Genomic DNA, 21,576 nt, shown 5'->3' with positions numbered 1-21,576 from the left:
AGAGAGCAAGAAGAACTGTTGACGTGACACCGCCGGCTATAAACAGGGGAACATGTTGTTGTTTGTATTTTCTCATTTTTCCAAATTACTCCGGAAGTTAGACCACATTTGAGGCGAGTGTGCCAGACGATAAGTTCTCACTTTCTGGAGCGGTTGGGCCTCAAGTTATTAATCAAACCAACATATCACGGCTTCTTACATGTGACCATTTCACTGCTCATCTTTATTGTATGTTGCTCAAAATATACAATTTCTTGATATTTTATTGACTACATGAGAAGAAAAACAAAAAGTGAAGTCTTAAGAAAACAAATAAGAGACCGTAGATACAGGACCCCGTTCTGAATGGTGTACCATACTACACACACACACACACACGCACGCACTGTTGTAAATCTCTCTAAACCACGCCATAAAAGCTCATTTTAAACACCATCTGCATTCCTCGTTCTTTACAACTGCCAGACTGTGTGTGTGTGTGTGTGTGTGTGTGTGTGTGTGTGTGATCTGTCATTATATTCTCCTCTCATTTAAGCCACCAAGCCTCCCATTGTTTGACCTTATTCCTCCTCTAATACAACCGGCGGTTCACTGGTTCTGGTCCTCATCTGGACTTTGTGTACTTAAACTTTTCTCTCTCAGAGTTTATTCAGTTCTTTCTCTCACGGGTGTGTGTGTGTGTGTGTGTGTGTGCGTGCGTGTGTGTGTGCGTGTGTGTGTGTAAGAGCTGAGTGAGCGTTTTACTTTTGTTTTTGGAAAGCCAGAAGAGGAAGAAAAAGGTGATGACACGAAGAAAAAGAGGAGTATTAAGGGGTGGAGGAAAAGTGTCAAAACACAAATGAAAGGAGAGGAAAGCAGTTTGAAGGAAGGAAAGTGGGTGAAATGGAATGAACGGAGGAGAAGGTGGAGAAGAGAAAGAGGCGGGGCTTAGGCTGGCATCTGTGGCCAGGAATGGTTTGGCACACATTGCTCTGAGGTGTGGTTATGGCCTGGCTCCATTAGCCTCTTGTGTTACATGTATTAAAAACATCTGCACACACACACACACACACACACACACACACACACACACACACACACCCTTACTGAACATGACGGCACAATCAAAACAAATGTAATTCTGGTCCTTCCCAAGAAAACTGAAATCACTTATACCTCTCTCTCTCCCTAAAAGATGCTATTAGAGGCACCAGTGGCCATGTAATCACTCTGGCTCTCCCACAGGAAGACACACACGCACACACGCACACGCACACACACACACACACACGCACACGCACACACCTTGGTAATTACAACTGAAGATTAGGTCCCGTTCGCTGTAAGCCTGGTGCGTGGCTGATCTAGTCGGTAAACGGTGGGTCAAGCGGCGCTGCGTCGCATCACATCCACTGTGGGAGTGTGTGTGTGTGTGTGTGTGTGTGTGTGTTTATGTTCTTCACGTCTTCAAGCTTTTAATTGATGCATTTTTAATGCCACTGATTCACATTAAACTCGCACCATCCGCATTAAATACGCTGCACGCGTGCGTTCTGCTGCACGTGCAAAGTGATGGACCGTCTCGCCCACTTTGTATGCACACACACACACTTTCTCTTTCACACACACACACACACACACACCCTCCACAAACACTCGATGTTTGCATGTGCTCCGCTTCTCTCTCCGGAGCCACATGCCCCCCCCCCCCCCCCCCCCCCCACCCCTCTCTTCCCAGTCTTTGTTTAGTTTCCCACTTCCTGTTTCTGATGAGGCGAGCAGCTTGTTAGCGTAGCGCTCGCTTCTTCCTCAGCGACTCGCTCAGTTAGCATCGGCCCCCACCGTGGGAATCACACCAGGCTGCTAGCCTCCTGTGCGAGCGCCCCATCGCCGTATCAATATTACATCTCGTCCTCAAGCGTATGCACGTTATGTCTTTAATGTAAATATATCCGATGTAAATGTGTAATATCGTCTGGGTTGAGACATCCCATAAGGGATTTGTGTTGCGGCTCAATGTGAGAGGAGGTCTTGTCTCATTGAATGGCGACACTAAAAAGGCATTCATTGGGTAAGCCCTATCTTCCACTCATCTTATTGTATATGATAATGTTGTGGTGCAATGTCTTCCCCCGTTTGCAAGACGGCTGATAAAATCAGTCATAGCGAAGCGTGTGTGTGTGTGTGTGTGTGTGTGTGTGTGTGTGTGTGTGTGAGAGAGTGTGTGTGAGTGACTCCATGCAGATGATTGAGTTAGCGTGATTTAGTGATGGTCGGAAGATGAAATGCCGCCGCCGCGCCGCGTCTAGCGACTCGCTGCGCACACTTATCTGACGACTGCGAGCGAAAGGCATTTAAATTTGGAGGGAGGAAGGAGGGAGGAAGGAAAGGTAGAGACGAGGGATGCATCGGAGGGGGAAGGCTGAGGATGCAAGGAGACACGGGTCGAGCTGGAGGCACAGAGCGATGGCGAGGCCTGAGCGGTGATGAAGAGGTTTAATTAGCTGCTAACGCCGCTCACCGTGCTGTTGTGTGTGCGTGCGCTTGGAGATTCATACCTCCTGCCTCCTCTTCCTGCACAGCCTGTTGTGTAGCTGTGTGTGTGTGTGTGTGTGTGTGTGTGAGAGAATGTGACCTTTCGTAAGCTCTGCTGGTGAAAGGCCACAGGCTCACACATGAATAACCACGGCGTAGACATGCGGGTGAACACCGAAGCCGGCCAACAGGACTTGGCACAGCGAGTAACCTGATATGACAGCGCCGGGCTGCAGGGGCTCTGATGGAAGCCGTCAGGTGCAGCTTCCTTTGAGATGCTCTCCGCCTCTTGTGGTGTTCGCGGATTCTTTTGGGGGGGGAGATGAACCGTAGTTCGTCATGGCAGTGTGAGCCTGTGGAAACATTAGGAAGATGGAAACGGAGAATTGTATTTTAATGGAGCTGTAATAACAACAGCGAGCGCTTGCCGACCCGTTCTTCTTGGTGCTTGTGAGTGCGGGCCCCTTGAAGGTGTGTGTGCATTATTGTACCTGATTCACGTACTCTCTCCGCTTCCTCTTCTTTCTCTTCCCATATTATTTTGGCTATTGAGTGCTCAACCCATGCTGGTGTCACTGGGATCACTGGAAGGATTCAGGCCGATCACTCGGTGCATCTCTATCGAGTGCTCATCCTTAAATATATTTAAGTAATCCTCAGAAGCAGGGACCCCTTGGCCCTGCAGGGCTTCCTTAGTCGCACTCCCTTTTTAAAAGAATACACATGCTTGTCTTATTTCACACCAATAAATCCACTTTAAAGAAAAATGAATGATTGCATCTGCTCTCCTTCCCAGACCTTAAAATAACCCGCTGCAGACACACACTGTGTATTGATGGCAGCCCCACTGACATTCCACTGTGTGTGTGTGTGTGTGTGTTTTTGAGTGCACGCCTCCTCCGTCATTGTCACCATAGCTCTGTCTGTCTTGGTGGTGTTGAAGGAAAAGCTGTCTGACCCACATATGGTAAAGGTTTACTCTGAGCTCCTCTGTGTGTTGCCTGTATACACACTTACTGTGTGTGTGTGTGTGTGTGTGTGTCTGTGTGTGTGTGTGTTGCATTGGTCCCATAGATATCGTAGCGACCACTCACTCATGTGTGATGCTCACACATGCACCAACACACGTGCACACACACCAAATCATGGCCTTGGAGCTATGAAGAAAAAGAGTCTCTTTTTTGCAAGATAAAACAACTTATTGTATAAAAATAATTCTTTACATACATCCAGGGATGCTCTCTGTGTACTACTGAGTGTACACTATACTTATACGTGTGTGTGTTTGTTTAATTGAGAGCACAGGCTCAAGTGCTCGTGGCCCTGTCCTCTTGAATTTTCCTGAAACACAAACACACACACACACACACACACACACACACACACACACACACACACACACAGGTAGCATTCGGGTGTGTCCTGTAATGTTTCGGCTCAAGAACAATTGATGGATTGTTTCTGCCGCGCCGCGCGATAGGAAGTGAGTGATTTCCTCCGTTTATCCGATAGGTTTTCTGCAGATAGAAAACACCGCTTAAAGAGACGTTTACACGGAGCCGTCACTGGGCCGCCTCCTGAGCCCAATATGATGTGTGTGTGTGTGTGTGTGTGTGCGTGACTTAAGGGAGTTTATTGGTCTTCCCAGACACTCCGAGGTTACAGGGTTTCTGTAAGGTCAAAGGGTCAAAGTGAACGGTGTGAACAGTGATAATGAGACCACTAGCTGTTGAGCTTATGACACACTCTTCTTTATTAGATCAGAGTTGTAGATGTCACAACGTCATTTCTTCCTGAGAACTTCTCGCCCACGTTGGTTTAAAAGCTGAGGGTCAAAGTTCAATCTTGACCTCTTTTTTTTTTTAGAAACGGCGATTGCAAGAAATCTCACCGCACGATCCATTCGGCAGCTTCCTACCATGTCACATGACCTTCAACAGCAGGAAAGGTGATGCATCACTAAGAGGCTGATGAATATACACCTGTTGTACATGAACGTGAAACATTAATAGCCTCGGCTATATTACAAACACAAGAGCACCCGGTGCTCGAGTGTCGTCATGTGTTCACTGCCCACTCCATCACTCCTCCTCCCCTCAGTCCACGGCCTCGGTTCTCTCATCTGTTCGAGACCCTCTTGCTGCTGCTCTTCATTTTATTTTGTTCCTCGGAGGGCCACGCTGGAGTCCACACTTCAATCGGGCCCCTAAGCAGACACACACACACACACACACACACACACACACACACACACACACACACACACACACACAGGGGGTGGCCCCCACATCAAAGTCAGGAATGTGGGGCTTGTTACCATTATGCACGGGGGGGACCTACTTATGTCGAGTTAGCCCCTCTGTAAAGTGTGTGTGTGTGTGTGTGTGTGTGTGTGTGCGTTTGGACGTGCTGTGCATGCTTTGTGTTCACACACACCTCCCAGTCTGGAGCTTTACGCTCATGCTGGAACACCTGGACCAGTTCCTTTAGTCCCGTTCCATGAGCTTCATTTTGCACCTCCTCTTTTCTTGATTTCTTTATTTTAAGAAGAAGTTCGCGCTCTTCCCCTTGCCTCCTCCTCGTTCCCTTCCTCCACTTGCCTCCTCCTCGTTCCCTTCCTCCCCTTGCCTCCTCCTCGTTCCCTTCCTCCCCTTGCCTCCTCCTCGTTCCCTTCCTCTCTTTGCCTCCTCCTCGTTCCCTTCCTCCCCTTGCCTCCTCCTCGTTCCCTTCCTCCACTTGCCTCCTCCTCGTTCCCTTCCTCCCCTTGCCTCCTCCTCGTTCCCTTCCTCTCTTTGCCTCCTCCTCGTTCCCTTCCTCCCCTTGCCTCCTCCTCGTTCCCTTCCTCCCTTTGCCTCCTCCTCGTTCCCTTCCTCCCCTTGCCTCCTCCTCGTTCCCTTCCTCTCTTTGCCTCCTCGTTCACTTCGTGCCCTTGCCTCCTCCTCGTTCCCTTCCTCCCTTTGCCTCCTCCTCGTTCCCTTCCTCCCCTTGCCTCCTCCTCGTTCCCTTCCTCCCTTTGCCTCCTCCTCGTTCCCTTCCTCCCCTTGCCTCCTCCTCGTTCCCTTCCTCCCCTTGCCTCCTCCTCGTTCCCTTCCTCCCCTTGCCTTCTCCTCGTTCCCTTCCTCCCTTTGCCTCCTCCTCGTTCCCTTCCTCCCCTTGCCTCCTCCTCGTTCCCTTCCTCCCCTTGCCTCCTCCTCGTTCCCTTCCTCCCTTTGCCTCCTCCTCGTTCCCTTCCTCCCCTTGCCTCCTCCTCGTTCCCTTCCTCCCTTTGCCTCCTCCTCGTTCCCTTCCTCCCCTTGCCTCCTCCTCGTTCCCTTCCTCCCTTTGCCTCCTCCTCGTTCCCTTCCTCCCCTTGCCTCCTCCTCGTTCCCTTCCTCCCTTCCCTCCCATAGTACTCCCGTGCAGCAGAGGTCACACAATTGACCACCTCCGTCTTTCTCTCACTCCATCGTGACCACGAGCTCCAGCGGTCGTCACTCTCGGCTCCGACGGGCATCGTCCTCACCGGCGTGCCGCCGTCTTATCGCCCGGCTCTCTCACCCGCACGCCGCCGGCCTCCCTATCACCGGCCGGCTATCCCGCGTGTCCATCAGAGCTAACCAGGCCTGCCGGGCACAGATAAAACCGGCATTAGGGGATTTGGGTGGAATCGGCGGGTTTAGCGAGGTGTTAATGCGCAGAGAGCAGATAAAGAAATAAATGTTGTAGAAGCACGAGAAGGAGGGGGAGGGGGCTTTGAGTGTGGTGATGGGGCAGCGTTGATTTGATGTGTTTGCCATCCGGGGGATTATGCAAGGTTTCTGAATGTCCAGAGGCATGCTGGGAAGCCGGGGGTGGTAGTCACATCCGTGGGGATGCCGGGACCTTTAAATGGAAGTCATTCCCTTGTTTCCCTCGTTCACTGCATTAGACATCAGATTTCTTTGTGGGGCCACTTCTCCACAGAGAGCACCGTTGTACTGCAAAACAAAAGCTTTTTATTTATTTCCCAGTTACGCCGCGCTGAAAACCAACATTAACAATCCAGGAAGGCACAAACACGTGCAGGTCGTGGAGGCTCTCGGAGCAGCAGCTCTGAAAAGCCGCGTTTTGACATCGGAGCCGTCGAGAGGCTGTAATTCCTTCTGCTCCTCATTGTCTCCTCCTCATCAGCACTCAGCTGTGTCTTCCTCCTCCTCTCTTCCTCTCTCTATGCTGCTCTGCATCCTTACTTAAGCCCCGAATGTGTTGAAGGTCTATTAATGTTGCATAATGCATGTTGACGAGAGAGACGGGCTGTTCCTGAAGAACGCCAGCGCAGCATCGCTCCATGAATCCATCCATCAACCACTTAGAGGAACGCTGAGCGGCACACGGCAGCTTCTGCAGTCATCACGGACTCTGCCATTGATTTCTAGACATAGTTCACTCACGTGCACGCACACACACACACACACACACACATGCATGTACACGTATGTGAACATGCACCTGTAAATGTATGCAGCGTTGTGCATGCTTCTACACTACAGGGGCTTGAAGGTAAATGTGTAAAGTGGCAGACATGCGCAGGCACACACACACACACACACACACACACGATCCATCCCTCATCCATCCATCCTCTCTCCTCTGTTCTCTCGTTCTCTCTCACCTCGCTCACTCCTAACACATTTTAAATTTAAAATAAAGAAATGTAGCACTATAGATGAACCGCATCCTCAGAGAACAGGAACGGTAGAGAATGAAAAGAGAGAGAAACAAAGTAAACGACGTCAGGAGGGACCGAGTTGGATGAAGTGACGCTTCAACCGAAGTGAAGCTGGAACCTGCTGTGGAAGAGACCGGGGTTCGGGCATTTGGGATTCTGCAGGCTGGAAGATGCACAAAGAGACGAGCAGATGGATTCAAATGAAAGATGGGAAGCCCGACAGAAAGACCGACTTGTATTCTCTCTATTATGGTCTGTGTGGGGACTGGTCATTAGCCAGTGGACTGGACTTCCCAGAGATAGATGTGGCTGCCAACTGAAACGGCTCTTTCTGCTGTGTGAGGTAGAGAAATGATGCCGGGAGCCCACAGCATAGAGCCTGTGTGTGTGTGTGTGTGTGTGTGTGTGTGTGTGTGTGAGACAGACATGTATCCTTTGTTTACAAAAGCATCATCTCCATAACAACAGCCATATCCCCCCCCCCCTCTCACAGGCAGTGAGAGATAATGGGATTGTTGCCCCTGTTTTTTTTTTGGTGAGATTGTAAATACATTCTTTCATCGCAAAGTGTGTGTGTGTGTGTGTGTGTGTGTGTGTGTGTGTGTGTGTGTGTGTGTGTATATCAAAACACATATTAGCCTATGCATATCTGTCATCGCCTGAGTCTGTTTATCATTTTTTGTGTGTGTGTGTGTTCAGTATCATTTTGCAGCTCGTCATTGCCTTACTTGTCACTGGTCTGATAGCAGTGTCACACACACACACACACACACACACACACACACACACACACACACACACACACACACACACACACACACACACACACACACACTGCTGGGATGACTCTGGCTCAGCGCCATTCCCCAGCCAGCCAATCTCCTATCTTGTATCTGCACCATTACTTTCCATATCTGGGCAAATTATTCACCAAAGCTCACAAAGAGAATTTGAGCGTGCACTTGTGTGCGTGTGTGTGTGTGTGTGCAGTTGGATCTGTCTACAGGTGTATTGGATGATTAGGTTTTCATTGAAATCCAAAGACAGAGTCTCACTGTTATTCTCTCTGGGCTTCATACAGGGGAACCATGTTTTCATACGCAATACTTTCTGTCATCATTTTCAGCTTAAACAATACTTTCATTAGTTCCTCCCAGGTGCTGAATATAGATTTTCTTTCCCTGCTCCAGTTTTTAACATCATTATCCAGTCAATGTGTCTTTCCATGCACATAGCCCTGTAATTATGTCTGTGTTCACAATAATCAAACCATATTCAATACTGCCATTAACACATTCACACGGCTCAGTACAACCACCGGTTACCGCTGCAGCTCACACACACACACACACACACACACACACACACGTCTCTTTCTCCAGCTGGAGGAACACACACAGGTAGAACGATGCCGTGTGAGATTGTCGGAGGTCAGGAGTCACTTTCTTCTTGGCTCGATACATTTAATAATACACGATATCTCTCCACCCTCCACGGTTATTGGGTCGATGGAGCATTAATTGGTCTTGGTCCCCTTTCAAGAGAGATCGGTGCGTCATCGTGGTTCTGCTTGTATTCAACGACTCAAAGTACTTTGTACGCGCTTATGAACGTTGCGGTATGATTCTCACGTTCTCGTTCATGCTCCTCTGCAGATCTTGGTGAACTCTGTGAGCCCCAGCCGCCCGGCTGTGCTCTACGAGAAGGTGACGGTCAGCGAGGGAGGAAGCCCCTTACTCAGAGACATGCTGTTCAGCCCGGACCTGCAGCACATCTACACACTGACCGACAAACAGGTGAGTCCAGAGATATGCTCATACTACACCAGAGATATGCTCATATCACATCTACACCAGAGATATGCTCATACTACACCAGAGATATGCTCATATCACATCTACACCAGAGATATGCTCATACTACACCAGAGATATGCTCATACTACACCAGAGATATGCTCATATCACATCTACACCAGAGATATGCTCATATCACATCTACACCAGAGATATGCTCATATCACATCTACACCAGAGATATGCTCATATGACATCTACACCAGAGATATGCTCATATGACATCTACATCAGAGATATGCTCATATCACATCTACACCAGAGATATGCTCATATCACATCTACACCAGAGATATGCTCATATCACATCTACACCAGAGATATGCTCATATCACATCTACACCAGAGATATGCTCATATCACATCTACATCAGAGATATGCTCATATCACATCTACACCAGAGATATGCTCATATCACATCTACACCAGAGATATGCTCATACTACACCAGAGATATGCTCATATCACATCTACATCAGAGATATGCTCATACTACACCAGAGATATGCTCATATCACATCTACATCAGAGATATGCTCATACTACACCAGAGATATGCACACGTCACATCTACACCAGAGATATGCACACGTCACATCTACACCAGAGATATGCTCATACTACACCAGAGATATGCACACGTCACATCTACACCAGAGATATGCTCATACTACACCAGAGATATGCTCATACTACACCAGAGATATGCTCATACTACACCAGAGATATGCACACGTCACATCTACACCAGAGATATGCTCATACTACACCAGAGATATGCTTATACTACACCAGAGATATGCTCATATCACATCTACACCAGAGATATGCTCATATCACATCTACGTCAGAGATATGCTCATATCACATCTACACCAGAGATATGCTCATACTACACCAGAGATATGCTCATATCACATCTACACCAGAGATATGCTCATATCACATCTACACCAGAGATATGCTCATATCACATCTACACCAGAGATATGCTCATACTACACCAGAGATATGCTCATATCACATCTACACCAGAGATATGCTCATACTACACCAGAGATATGCTCATATCACATCTACATCAGAGATATGCTCATATCACATCTACACCAGAGATATGCTCATATCACATCTACATCAGAGATATGCTCATATCACATCTACACCAGAGATATGCTCATATCACATCTACACCAGAGATATGCTCATATCACATCTACACCAGAGATATGCTCATATCACATCTACACCAGAGATATGCTCATATCACACCTACATCAGAGATATGATCATATCACATCTACACCAGAGATATGCTCATATCACATCTACATCAGAGATATGCTCATATCACATCTACACCAGAGATATGCTCATATCACACCTACATCAGAGATATGATCATATCACATCTACACCAGAGATATGCTCATATCACACCTACATCAGAGATATGATCATATCACATCTACACCAGAGATATGCTCATATCACATCTACACCAGAGATATGCTCATATCACATCTACATCAGAGATATGCTCATATCACATCTACACCAGAGATATGCACACGTCACATCTACACACTGACGGTGTCAGAAATATGCTCATATCACATCACATGCACACTCAAATCTCTCAGAATGCATCTTTCTGTGCAGCTGTGGTGCGGAAAGCAGATGTGTATACACACACACACACACACACACCAGCTACACACAGTGCCACCATGACGGTTTGCTAATAATCAAGACATTACACACACGCAGACATAGAGGGAGTGTTGTGTGTGTGTGTGTGTGTGTGTGTGTGTGTGTGCGTGTGCGTGTGCGTGCCCGCGGCCATTACCAGATCCACCGCTGGTGAGGGCTGTGTCTACTTTGATGGTGAGTTAGGGGCGGGGGCTGGGCGGGGGGAGGAGGGGGGGGAAGCGTGTCGCATCTCTGTTGCTCCCCAGGCCCAGCTGCTCCCCTTGTGTTTCTGTCTCATTAGTGTGGTGAGTGAAGGAAGCGGAGATTGGGGGGGGGGGGGGGGGGGGGGGGTGAGGTTGTACATGATAAAAATATGTCTGAATTTAATCTAAAACGGGAAAAGATTGCCTGATTTAAAAAGGGCGAGATCGGACTGAGGCCAAACTGAACCAAAGCCACAAAACACTTTAAGAACTAGAGGAGGCAGGAACTTTATCAGAATGAAAAGTGATCAAATAATAAGTCATTTGAGTCTTAAATTCCAGGTTTTCGATATTGCAGGTATTGAGGGTCCCTACACAAGCCCCTCCTCCACCCCCACAGTCCCAGTAAAGGACTGCCTACGCCCCGATGCACCTGCAGCAAAGATGAAGTCTCGAATGGGAAATATCTCAGAAGATAATGTCTTCCGCCGCACAATTAAATATTAATGATTTGCTCACTGGACCTTTGGGTCTCACCTCGGTTCCCAGGGCAGTGTCATCTTTTTGAATGAGTGCTTCCCCACAATGGCGTGTTGGAGGTAGCATTAGCGGCTAACACTAGCATCGCTTGCCGTGTGTTTTCAGCGCGCACGTCACGTTGTTAAATTAGTAAAGAGGTTTAAAGTGCCGCTGGCATATTTTCTAATGCAATTGTGCGTTTTAAAGGCTGATCACGTGATGCACGCCGTCGACTTCAGACACACACACACACACACACACACACACACCTTCCTCTCGCTGTGTGTTTGATCCCCATTAATGGTTAGCAGGCTTGGGTTAAGCAGAACAAGGGGGATTGGGTTGCCAGACCTTCTAGCTAAACCCCCTTTCCAGCACTAATGACTAGGGGGGGCAATTCCCTCCTCTCGGCCTCCGTCCTACCCTCATCTTTATCCCTCTGCCCTCCATCTATCCCGTGATGCCCCCCCCCATCCCTACTTTTATAAATCCATGCCTCGGCTGCCACACACACTCACGCTCGTACTCACACATGCTCCCATGTTTCCATCTAAGCCCAAATTGAGTCCTCCCCTCTCAACTGCCTTCTACTGATCCCATTCCCATGTTTTTAATCATCTCTCACTATCACTTCCATTCTTCCCTCTCTCTCTCTCTCCCTCCCTCTCTCTCTCCCTCCCTCTCTCCCCCTCCCTCTAAAAAAAAAATTGATGTTTGTAGGAGGCTAGTTTTGAGCTGGAGCAGGGTGCCACTATACTACACATTGTGTGTGTGTGTGTGTGTGTGTGTGTGTGTGTGTGTGTGTGTGTGTATGTGTGTAGCCAGTGGCCTGCGGGGGTTCCTCAGACAAGCCAAGCACATTAAGGTGTCACTGGACATATCCACTGATGCGTAGTCTACGACAAGTCCTCCCTTCCCTCTTCCCCTACATACACACACACACACACACACACACACACACACACACACACACACACACACCAGGCAGTAGTCAGAGTTGGGGGTGAGGCCCAGTGATTTATGACTCGTTCTGTTCCAGCTATATTCATCACTGTCATTATTATCAATGGAGGATATGACAGCAGCAGCAGACAGTGTGTGTGTGTGTGTGTGTGTGTGTGTGTGTGATGAGACATAATGTTATTACAGGACATTTAAAGCTGATGTTGTCTGTGTGTCTGTTGTTTAGTTGTGCGCTTGTATGAGTTCATCACATGTGCACAAAAGTTAAAGATCTGCACAAGTTGACAAAATGGACATTATTGATAAGGATCCATTCACTCACCCCCAACATGCACACACATTAATACACACACTCATACGCACACTGTAACACACACAGTGCCCTCGTCATAGCTCAAAACGGTGTCGGCTAAAATGTGAAAAACTTTCCCGAAGAACAATGTCAGTCTTTGACTTGACACCAAACGTCTTGGAGCGTCTCTCCACGGCGTGCGTCCACGGCGCCTCAAATCATTCCCTCTTTCTGGTAGAAAGCTCCCGCTGTGTGTTGCTACAGCTGCCATTCGGGCTTTGTACTTGTCCTCAGCCCCACAGTGTCACACACACACACACACACACACAGACACGCACGTCCTTGTGTCTTTGATGGCAGCCATGCGTATGGTAGCGGCGTGGAGTGCGGTGCCGGCTAATTGCTGGAAGCATGAATATGCATCGTCGGCGTTTGGAGCGAGCGTCCTGGAAACAGACGGGAAAGACTTGATAAAGTGGAGGGGAATGATGTATTATGGGTATGCATGAGACCACCTTTGTTCAGGTGTGTGTGTGTGTGTGTGTGTGTGTGTGTGAGCACATGAAATCACATGTTGTACCCGTGATGGTTCATGTGCTCGTACATTGATCCAACCACATCTGCATGCCTTTGAATCTGCATTTGCACACACATGCATACACTCAGCGTTCAAACGTGTGTGTGTGTGTGTGTGTGTGTGTGTGTGTGTGTGTGTGTGTGCTAACATCATTGTCTGAAGGAGATTTCCCCCTCCACGTCTCAACAAGACTCTCCTCCCTCCGAGGAATCTGTGTTCACGCACAAAGTTCCCGTCGGTTTGAGTCCCTTCAACCGCAGACAATGGTCCGCATTGTGTTGTTGGCTCTGTCAACAAGGCCTCATCAAGTATCTTACCCATAGGCTTTCGTCAGACATCAATCCTGTGTGTGTGTCTGTTTACATTCACATATTACTGGTGCGCTGCCAATCTCGTTAGCAAACACATTAGCGCAGACTGACATCAACACACACGGTACGCAGCTGGTTGTATCAATCACGACTGACATTTTACTGAACTGGATACAGCTAATCAGTCAGTTTTAAGCAGCTCAAAGATTAATTTCCCATAATTGATCAAACTCCGGCTGACTGAGGAACTACCAAAGTTAACAAGTGCGTAATGCAGCGGTTGTTGGCTGGCGCCGTGTTTTATTGCCCGGATCTTACGTGAGGCGCGCAGGAAACGGGGGAAACGGGGGACGCATTAAATGCTTCAACAGATTGAGACGGAGGACGAGTTTATTTTTCCTTTTTTTTGCCGTTTGATTATTTATTTTTCTTCGATATCGTCCGACCGGCTCATTTAGATTCATGAGCACGGCTCCAGCATCATCTCTCCCACTCACCTGCTTGACAGAGTAAAGCTTGAATGAGTACCTGCGTGTCCTAGACGCACGCACACACACACACCCACACTCACACACACTCACACACACACTTTGAGCAAGGAGGTGGTCATTGTTATGTAAATGTTAATAGACCGGGTGCAGCGAGGCGGAGCTCAGGGACTAAAACAGAGAAGTGGCGCTGTATATGAGAGTCAATTAACAAGAGTTCAAACCATTACGCCACCTTCCTCCACCCACACACTCACACACAGAACACACTGTTAATCGTGCATGAGTTCACATTGACTACATTGACTGTTTTTGAAAAGCGAAAGAGAAAATAATCTGTAATTGATTGTTAATTGCAGCCTTTTCTGTGATCTGTAATCAACAACAACAACAACAACAAACGGTGAAAAGTGATGCTAATTCCTTCCAACAGTGAGGAGACTGACTACGACCCCGTCCTTGTCCATGGAGAAATGGTTTCCATGTCTCCTAATAGCTCCAACTTCTCTCCCCCTTCTCTTAATTGCGTTTCCTTTTCTCTCGCTTCCTTCATTCTCGTCCTGTCGTCGTCTCTTGTGAGGTTTTCCCCCTTTTAACAAAGAAGGTGTGCGCTTGATTGTGTGTGTGCGTGCCTCATCAGAAAAGTGTGCTCCGACATTTGTCTTTGGCGTGATGCTATCGGTCCTAATGCAAGTCTAGTCACTAGATCGCTCTCTTTCATCTCATCTCTCTCCGTTTTACTCTGCCGTCTTTCCCCAAAGGATGGAGTGATGGAGCAGACTGATGGGGTTAGAAAAGAGGGCGAGATGGATGGGGAGGTTAATGGTTTCTCTCTCCCCTCCTCCTCCTCTTTCTTCTCAATCATTATTAATCGGCTATGCAGTTGGTCCTCCTGCTCGACAGTGATTGGGTCGGGGAGACGTGGCTGTGACTGATTGACATTGGATGAGGCCAATCAGAAGCCGGCGTGGCCCGCGGAGCCGCTCTAAGTGGCCCATCGCTGGGTTCGGTCCTGGTCCTGGTCCTGAACCAGCAGCTAGACAATAGTTTTGACTGTGAAGGCTTCGTGTCCTTAGGGAAAGCCTGCTTTGCAAACTGAAAGCATGCAGCTTGAGAGACTGAAAGAAGCGGTTTAGTTGCATTCTGGGTAAAGTAGGATCCAGCATGTTTCAAGCTTGATCCATAATAGAGACTAAAAGTCAGGACGTCTTTTCCTCTGCTGCATCAATGTGGACCCCTCTGCACAAACAAATACCACTTGAATGGTTCTCCCTTATTGATTAGTTGACTAATCGTTCCATCACTTATAATAACCTTAAGGCCCCAAGTCAACTGTCATTCCCTCACATGAAACACAGTTGTATGGATTAGCCTCCTGGCCCAGGTCTTCCCCACAGCCTCCTGGCCCAGGTCTTCCCCACAGCCTCCCGGCCCAGGTCTTCCCCACAACCTCCCGGCCCAGGTCTTCCCCACAGCCTCCTGGCCCAGGCCTTCCCCACAGCCTCCTGGCCCAGGCCTTCCCCACAGCCTCCTGGCCCAAGTCTTCCCCACAACCCGGCCCAGGCCTTCCCCACAGCCTCCTGGCCCAGGCCTTCCCCACAGCCTCCTGGCCCAAGTCTTCCCCACAACCCGGCCCAGGCCTTCCCCACAGCCTCCTGGCCCAGGTCTTCCCCACAACCTCCCGGCCCAGGTCTTCCCCACAGCCTCCTGGCCCAGGTCTTCCCCACAACCTCCTGGCCCAGGCCTTCCCCACAACCCGGCCCAGGCCTTCCCCACAGCCTCCTGGCCCAGGCCTTCCCCACAACCCGGCCCAGGCCTTCCCCACAGCCTCCTGGCCCAGGTCTTCCCCACAACCCGGCCCAGGCCTTCCCGACAGCCTCCTGGCCCAGGTCTTCCCCACAGCCTCCTGGCCCAGGCCTTCCCCACAGCCTCCTGGCCCAAGTCTTCCCCACAACCCAGCCCAGGCCTTCCCCACAGCCTCCTGGCCCAGGTCTTCCCCACAACCTCCCGGCCCAGGTCTTCCCCACAGCCTCCTGGCCCAGGTCTTCCCCACAACCTCCTGGCCCAGGCCTTCCCCACAACCCGGCCCAGGCCTTCCCCACAGCCTCCTGGCCCAGGCCTTCCCCACGACCCGGCCCAGGCCTTCCCCACAGCCTCCTGGCCCAGGTCTTCCCCACAACCCGGCCCAGGCCTTCCCGACAGCCTCCTGGCCCAGGTCTTCCCCACAGCCTCCTGGCCCAGGCCTTCCCCACAGCCTCCTGGCCCAGGTCTTCCCCACAACCCGGCCCAGGCCTTCCCGACAGCCTCCTGGCCCAGGCCTTCCCCACAGCCTCCTGGCCCAGGCCTTCCCCACAGCCTCCTGGCCCAGGTCTTCCCCACAACCTCCTGGCCCAGGTCTTCCCCACAGCCCCCCCTGTGGGAGCAGAGCGTCCAGCAGCATCTCTCTGTGTACACATGCTAATGGAGGTGCCAGCTGTGTGGCTCCTCACTCCTCACCAAGTCCATTTACTAAAGTGACAGAGTCATTTACCAGGCCGCCGGCCTCTCCCAGCCTCACTTCATTACCAGACCCCTCGGCCTGTCTACCTTCGCGGGCCACATTTACCCCTCCCTCCCTCTCTCTCTCTCTCTCTCTCTCTCTCTCTCTCTCTCTCTCTCTCTCTCTCTCTCTCTCTCTTTGTTCCAGTTCTTTGTTTTCTGCACTTTTTCATTCTCCATCTCCTCCTTTGTCTCTGTCTTAGTTTTCCTCCTTCTACTTTCTTTCTCTCTCTCTTTCACGAGGCACAATGGACGAACGAAGAGGGAGAGAGTGTGTTGACTTATAGTTTAAGATTAGCTTTCTTTGGAGGAGTTAATGGAGACGTCCCCGAGATGGCGGATGAGGCCTCACGTCTTTATTCTCCAATGTCTTTTTCACTCTCTTGATGTTGTTTGTGTAGCCGGTTGCTTCTTTCATATTTCCTTTTTTCTCTCTAGTATTGTCAGAAAATTATTCAAATTATTTAGTCTTTTTTTTATTCATGGTAATTCTTTCAGATGGTATTACTTCAGCAATTCAGCACATAATAAACCATTATCATCATAATTAAACATTATGAAGGACAAGGAGACATACTACCTTGTTTTGCTTTTGGAGACATTTTAACGACCATCGTGTTAAGAAAAATATATATAGAAAGTTTTACTTGTACTCTATTATTTTTTAAGGTGCTTACAAATACACACACACACACACACACACACACCGAGAGCAGTCCACATCTGTGTGTGTGTGTATGTCCGAGGAAAGAGGAATGTGAGCCGTCATCTTTATTGGCCTTGAACTCCCGATATGAGCACACACAGGACAAATAAATCAGCTGTTTGATCTGCCTCTTGTTTTCAGCAGGATGGAGCCGAGGAGAAGAGATCAAAACGGTATTTCAGAAGAGGGAAAACAATGCGGATGAATAATTGAGCCCAGCGCAGGAGAAAGAGGATAGAAACAGATCAATCGAAGGGGCGCAAGAGAAGGAGCGCTCATTGGGGGGCGGCACACAGTGAGAGAGAGATAAAGATAGCGAGGGAGGCAGGAAGGGCAGCGGGAGCAACGCATACTGCAGGGAGTGAGTTCTGAGAGAGGACCAGAGATTACAGCCGACACTGGGGGAACTATTTCCTGTCTCTGACACGAAAAGACCTCATTCACTAAAACAGCTCTGCAGCAAACCATTGGAGTTGCCCACGATGGCCGGATCGGGGCAATGACGTCTCCACAGTGCCAGTGCAATGTAGCTTTGGGGCCGCAGTCGGCAAACTGAATGCGATGGTGGGCGACGGTGTGATTGCTGTTCGTCTCTCCCACCTCGCAACCTTTACCCGGCCTCCCGCTCGTCCCCGGTACTCCTCTCGGAGTCGCGTGTGCTTCGACGCTCATCTCTCCGATCGTCAACACCGTCGATCTCCTGAGCCCCTCGCAAGCCAGTCAATGCACACACATGCTAACCCGGCCTTTGATGCAACACCCCCTGAGCAGCTGTTCTCCCATTGGAGGAGCCAACTCTTCCTTGGAGACCCCCTTGAGAGACCACGGCGGGGGGCGGGACTCTAATGGAGTGACACAATTATATCCATTTTAGAGCAACAGTCGTATCTGCCTTTTTATTTCTACTTCTTCTTATTCTTTGTCCTTCAATGGCATTCAGTGGCTATGTTGGTGGATATTGATTTTTATTATTTTTGGCTCAGATTAGACCACAGGAAGGTGGAAGATGATTGACGGTTGTTGAAAAAAGAAAATGCAGGTGCAGTTAATGCCCGTGTGCAGAGAGGAGGCGATGGAGGGAAGATGACAGGTGATGAGCTCCCCTCTTCCTCCTCCTCCTCCTCCTCCTCCTCCTCCTCCCCTTGCCTTCTGCTCCTTCCAACAGTCAAATCACATATTTTTTTGTTGAAATCTGACTCTTTCTCTGAATTTCTTCTCCTCTCCACCGCGGCTAGTTAAGATTACAGAGTACGGTTTGGATGAAGGGGGAAGAGCAATAAAAGAGCCACTCGTTGGAGATTCCTCTGGAAACTGAACATGTGACGACATGCCGCTTCCTTAAACGCATCTCTGGAAGGCTGCCTGTGTGTGCGCGCTCTTTCCTTAAATTGACACTCTGCAGTAAAACCAAATGTGACTCCTATTTGTCCGTGAGCTGTGGGATTAGAACCATGTGAGGTTAAGTGTTCAGCACAAGAGGTTCAGTGATGGTTGTTGGAGGCACGCAGCGTTATTCATTCAGTCTCATGCAGACATCTAAAAATAACTGGAAATAAACTGAAATGTCGTCTTCTGGTGACGAAGAAGACATTCCTCCCCCCCTCGACCAGAGACCCCCACCCTGTGTTTGAATGTGAAAAGAAGACGTCCGCAGCACGGCCGATCTTTTTATATCTGTAGATTTAACGACCAATGAAAAGCCTCGCTGAAAGCTTTACGGGGCCGTCGGGTTTTGGGGGGCGACCGTCGCAAAGCCTGTTAGCAGGACGTTCAGAGGCAGGTGATGGCGCCCTGTAGAAACCGATCGGAGAGGAATGGTGGAAAGTTTATAGCAGAAAGGAGATGTCATGGCATTGCGATATGGTCGGCTTAAAGGGCTGGGGGGGGGGGGGGGGGAGGTTGAGTTACAGCGGTGGATGCTATTGTAAATAAGGAGAGGGGAGATGGCGGCCTTGGTTTATAAGGTAATTTAAAGGAGTAATGTGGCACACTGGAGGGAATTGGCTTTCATTAAAAGAGCCATGGAGAGGGAGGGGTAGTGTGTGTGTGTGTGTGCATGTCTGTGTGAGGAAGCGGGGTCCCCAACACACAGGCAGGCACACATCTGTGGGATCTGCATGCGGTCATACCACAACATTCCCGGCTCCAGCTAAGTGTTTCACATGGGGAAAAACAACCATCGTAGCCCCCGACCACATCCACAGCTGGGCGCCACTCCCACCCAACAGAGCCGTGGTGTGTTCACTGGTACGAGTGAACAATGGAGCATATCTATCATCACACAGGGCCGTGATGCGATTATGCTCAGCAAGGACCCATAGTGATAGTGTGATTCATGTGAACCGCTGACCTTAATCACAGTCATAATGATTCAGGGGGAGGCGACATGAGGAAGAGGCCTTTCTGGCTCCTTCTCTCCATTTACTCCTTTTTCTTAAAAAACGGTTTGAGAGAAATCCTGTGACGATTTCTTTCTCCCGAGGTGTCCAATCACATATCCTCAGCTCAAGCTGATTTTTTTTTTTTTTGCCTCATCCACTTTTCCATTATCCGCTGGTTCACACTCATTTTTCCCCTCCTCCATCCCTCGTTCAATCCCTTTTTCTCTCTCAGCTCTCCTTTCAGACTCTCACTTGCTCTGACAATGATGCATCGCAGCCGTCTGCCACCATATCCCATCTCCTCGGCACAATGTCCGTGTGTGTCTTCCATTACACCTCTCTTTCCCTCTGTTCATCCATACGGTCAGCTCTTCCAGTAGATGCCCCCCCCCCCCCCCCCCCCCCCGCCCCCCCCACCACCATTACTCGTTTACATCATTTCATCTGCCTTTCTCTCTCCGGGCAGTGAGCCAGCCTGAGAGCTACTGCACTTGGGGGTCTGCAGAGTGAATGAATGAGATGCTCCGAGAAGGAGATGCAGAAGGGAACAACATCAAGAGTAACGGAAATATAACCAAATGCATTGTGGGGAATGAAGGCGACGGAGGGGAAGACGGATTAGTGGCGCGCGGGGGTCGAGTGTCTTTGTCCATCTGTCCGATACCAGTCATTTTCATAGCGTGAATGAGTTCCTTCACGTCATGTCTGCCTCCATATCTGTGTCGGCTCTGAAAGCTCACGCAGGAATCCCAGTTTAATATTTCAGCGTTGATTCCTTTTGTCTGCCTGATCTCCATCCTGCAGACGCACATGGAAGGAAGAAGCAGAGATAAGGCTTTATTTCTGCTTCTTCCTTCCATGTGTGTGTGTGTGTGTGTGTGTGTGTGTGTGTGTGTGTCTTATCCCAACACACATCTCTTCGTCTCCCCCCCTCTCGTCCCTACCTCATAAAGAAGTCACCGCTGTGGTCCCCACGTAGCACTTGGAAAGGGTTCCCCTGTTAAATCTCTGTATGTGTGTGTGTGTGTGTGTCCACGCCGGACTAGTGTTACCTAAGGGTGGGAGTTGTTACTCTTACTTACTGATCAGCCGGCTCTGCTGCATGATTTAAGACTAGCCTGCTGTCTGTGGCAATTTGATACACACACACACACACACACACACACACACACACACACACACACACACCATGAAACTGGGATTGAGCGACTCGTCAACGTGGGGCCCTGCGGTAAAGAGAAGTTGTGGCGCTGACACTTTTAGCGCATGTTTGTGTGCGCACACAAAAAGCGCCGAACCCATGCGGCCGCTTTTGTCGCACACTAGAGTTCCGCGTATCTGCTAGCCATCAGTCTGTCACTCACTTAAACACACACACACACACTCGCATCTATCGTGATTATCTTGACATACACGCACACACACACGCACACGGACACACACACACTTTCTGGCCCATCGGGGGGGGGGGGGGGGGGGGGGGTGTGTGTGTTGTGAACCGTCTGTCGTCACCTTCAGCAGCGAAGGGCCTTAAACACTCCATCTAGTTTCTGAGGCAACATCTGCACCGAGCTGGAACATCAGTATGGCAGGGAATGGCACGCACGTCTTCTCACATGCACAAAAGGTCTTGTTGCACAGGCACGTTAATCCACTCCCATACATGACTCACGCGCACACACACACACACACACACACACAAGCACACTGGGCGTCTGTCCCTCTGCTCCTCTGCCTCCCATTGGTTTTTGAGGTCACCTGTCAATCACTGTACTGTTGCGACAGCCACCTGTCAGGTGTCCCAGCATGCATTGCGAGGCCTCTCCTGTAAATGCTTCACTGGAGGCT

General features: G+C 49.6%; 1 protein-coding gene across 4 annotated transcripts in view; it reads left to right on the top strand.

The window, feature by feature from the left end:
• Positions 1–21,576, top strand: part of LOC117730942 (plexin-A1-like) — a 148,637-nt gene that overhangs the window by 56,961 nt on the left and 70,100 nt on the right. For all 4 annotated transcript variants that reach the window (XM_034533018.1, XM_034533016.1, XM_034533017.1 and 1 more), the window contains exon 4: positions 8,857–8,997. In XM_034533018.1, coding sequence (XP_034388909.1) covers positions 8,857–8,997 — 141 coding nt within the window. The remainder of the gene's footprint in view (positions 1–8,856; positions 8,998–21,576) is intronic.

Source organism: Cyclopterus lumpus, chromosome 5, assembly GCF_009769545.1.
Source record: "Cyclopterus lumpus isolate fCycLum1 chromosome 5, fCycLum1.pri, whole genome shotgun sequence".
NCBI lineage: Eukaryota > Metazoa > Chordata > Actinopteri > Perciformes > Cyclopteridae > Cyclopterus > Cyclopterus lumpus.
This window is presented reverse-complemented; position numbering and strand designations above follow the sequence as displayed.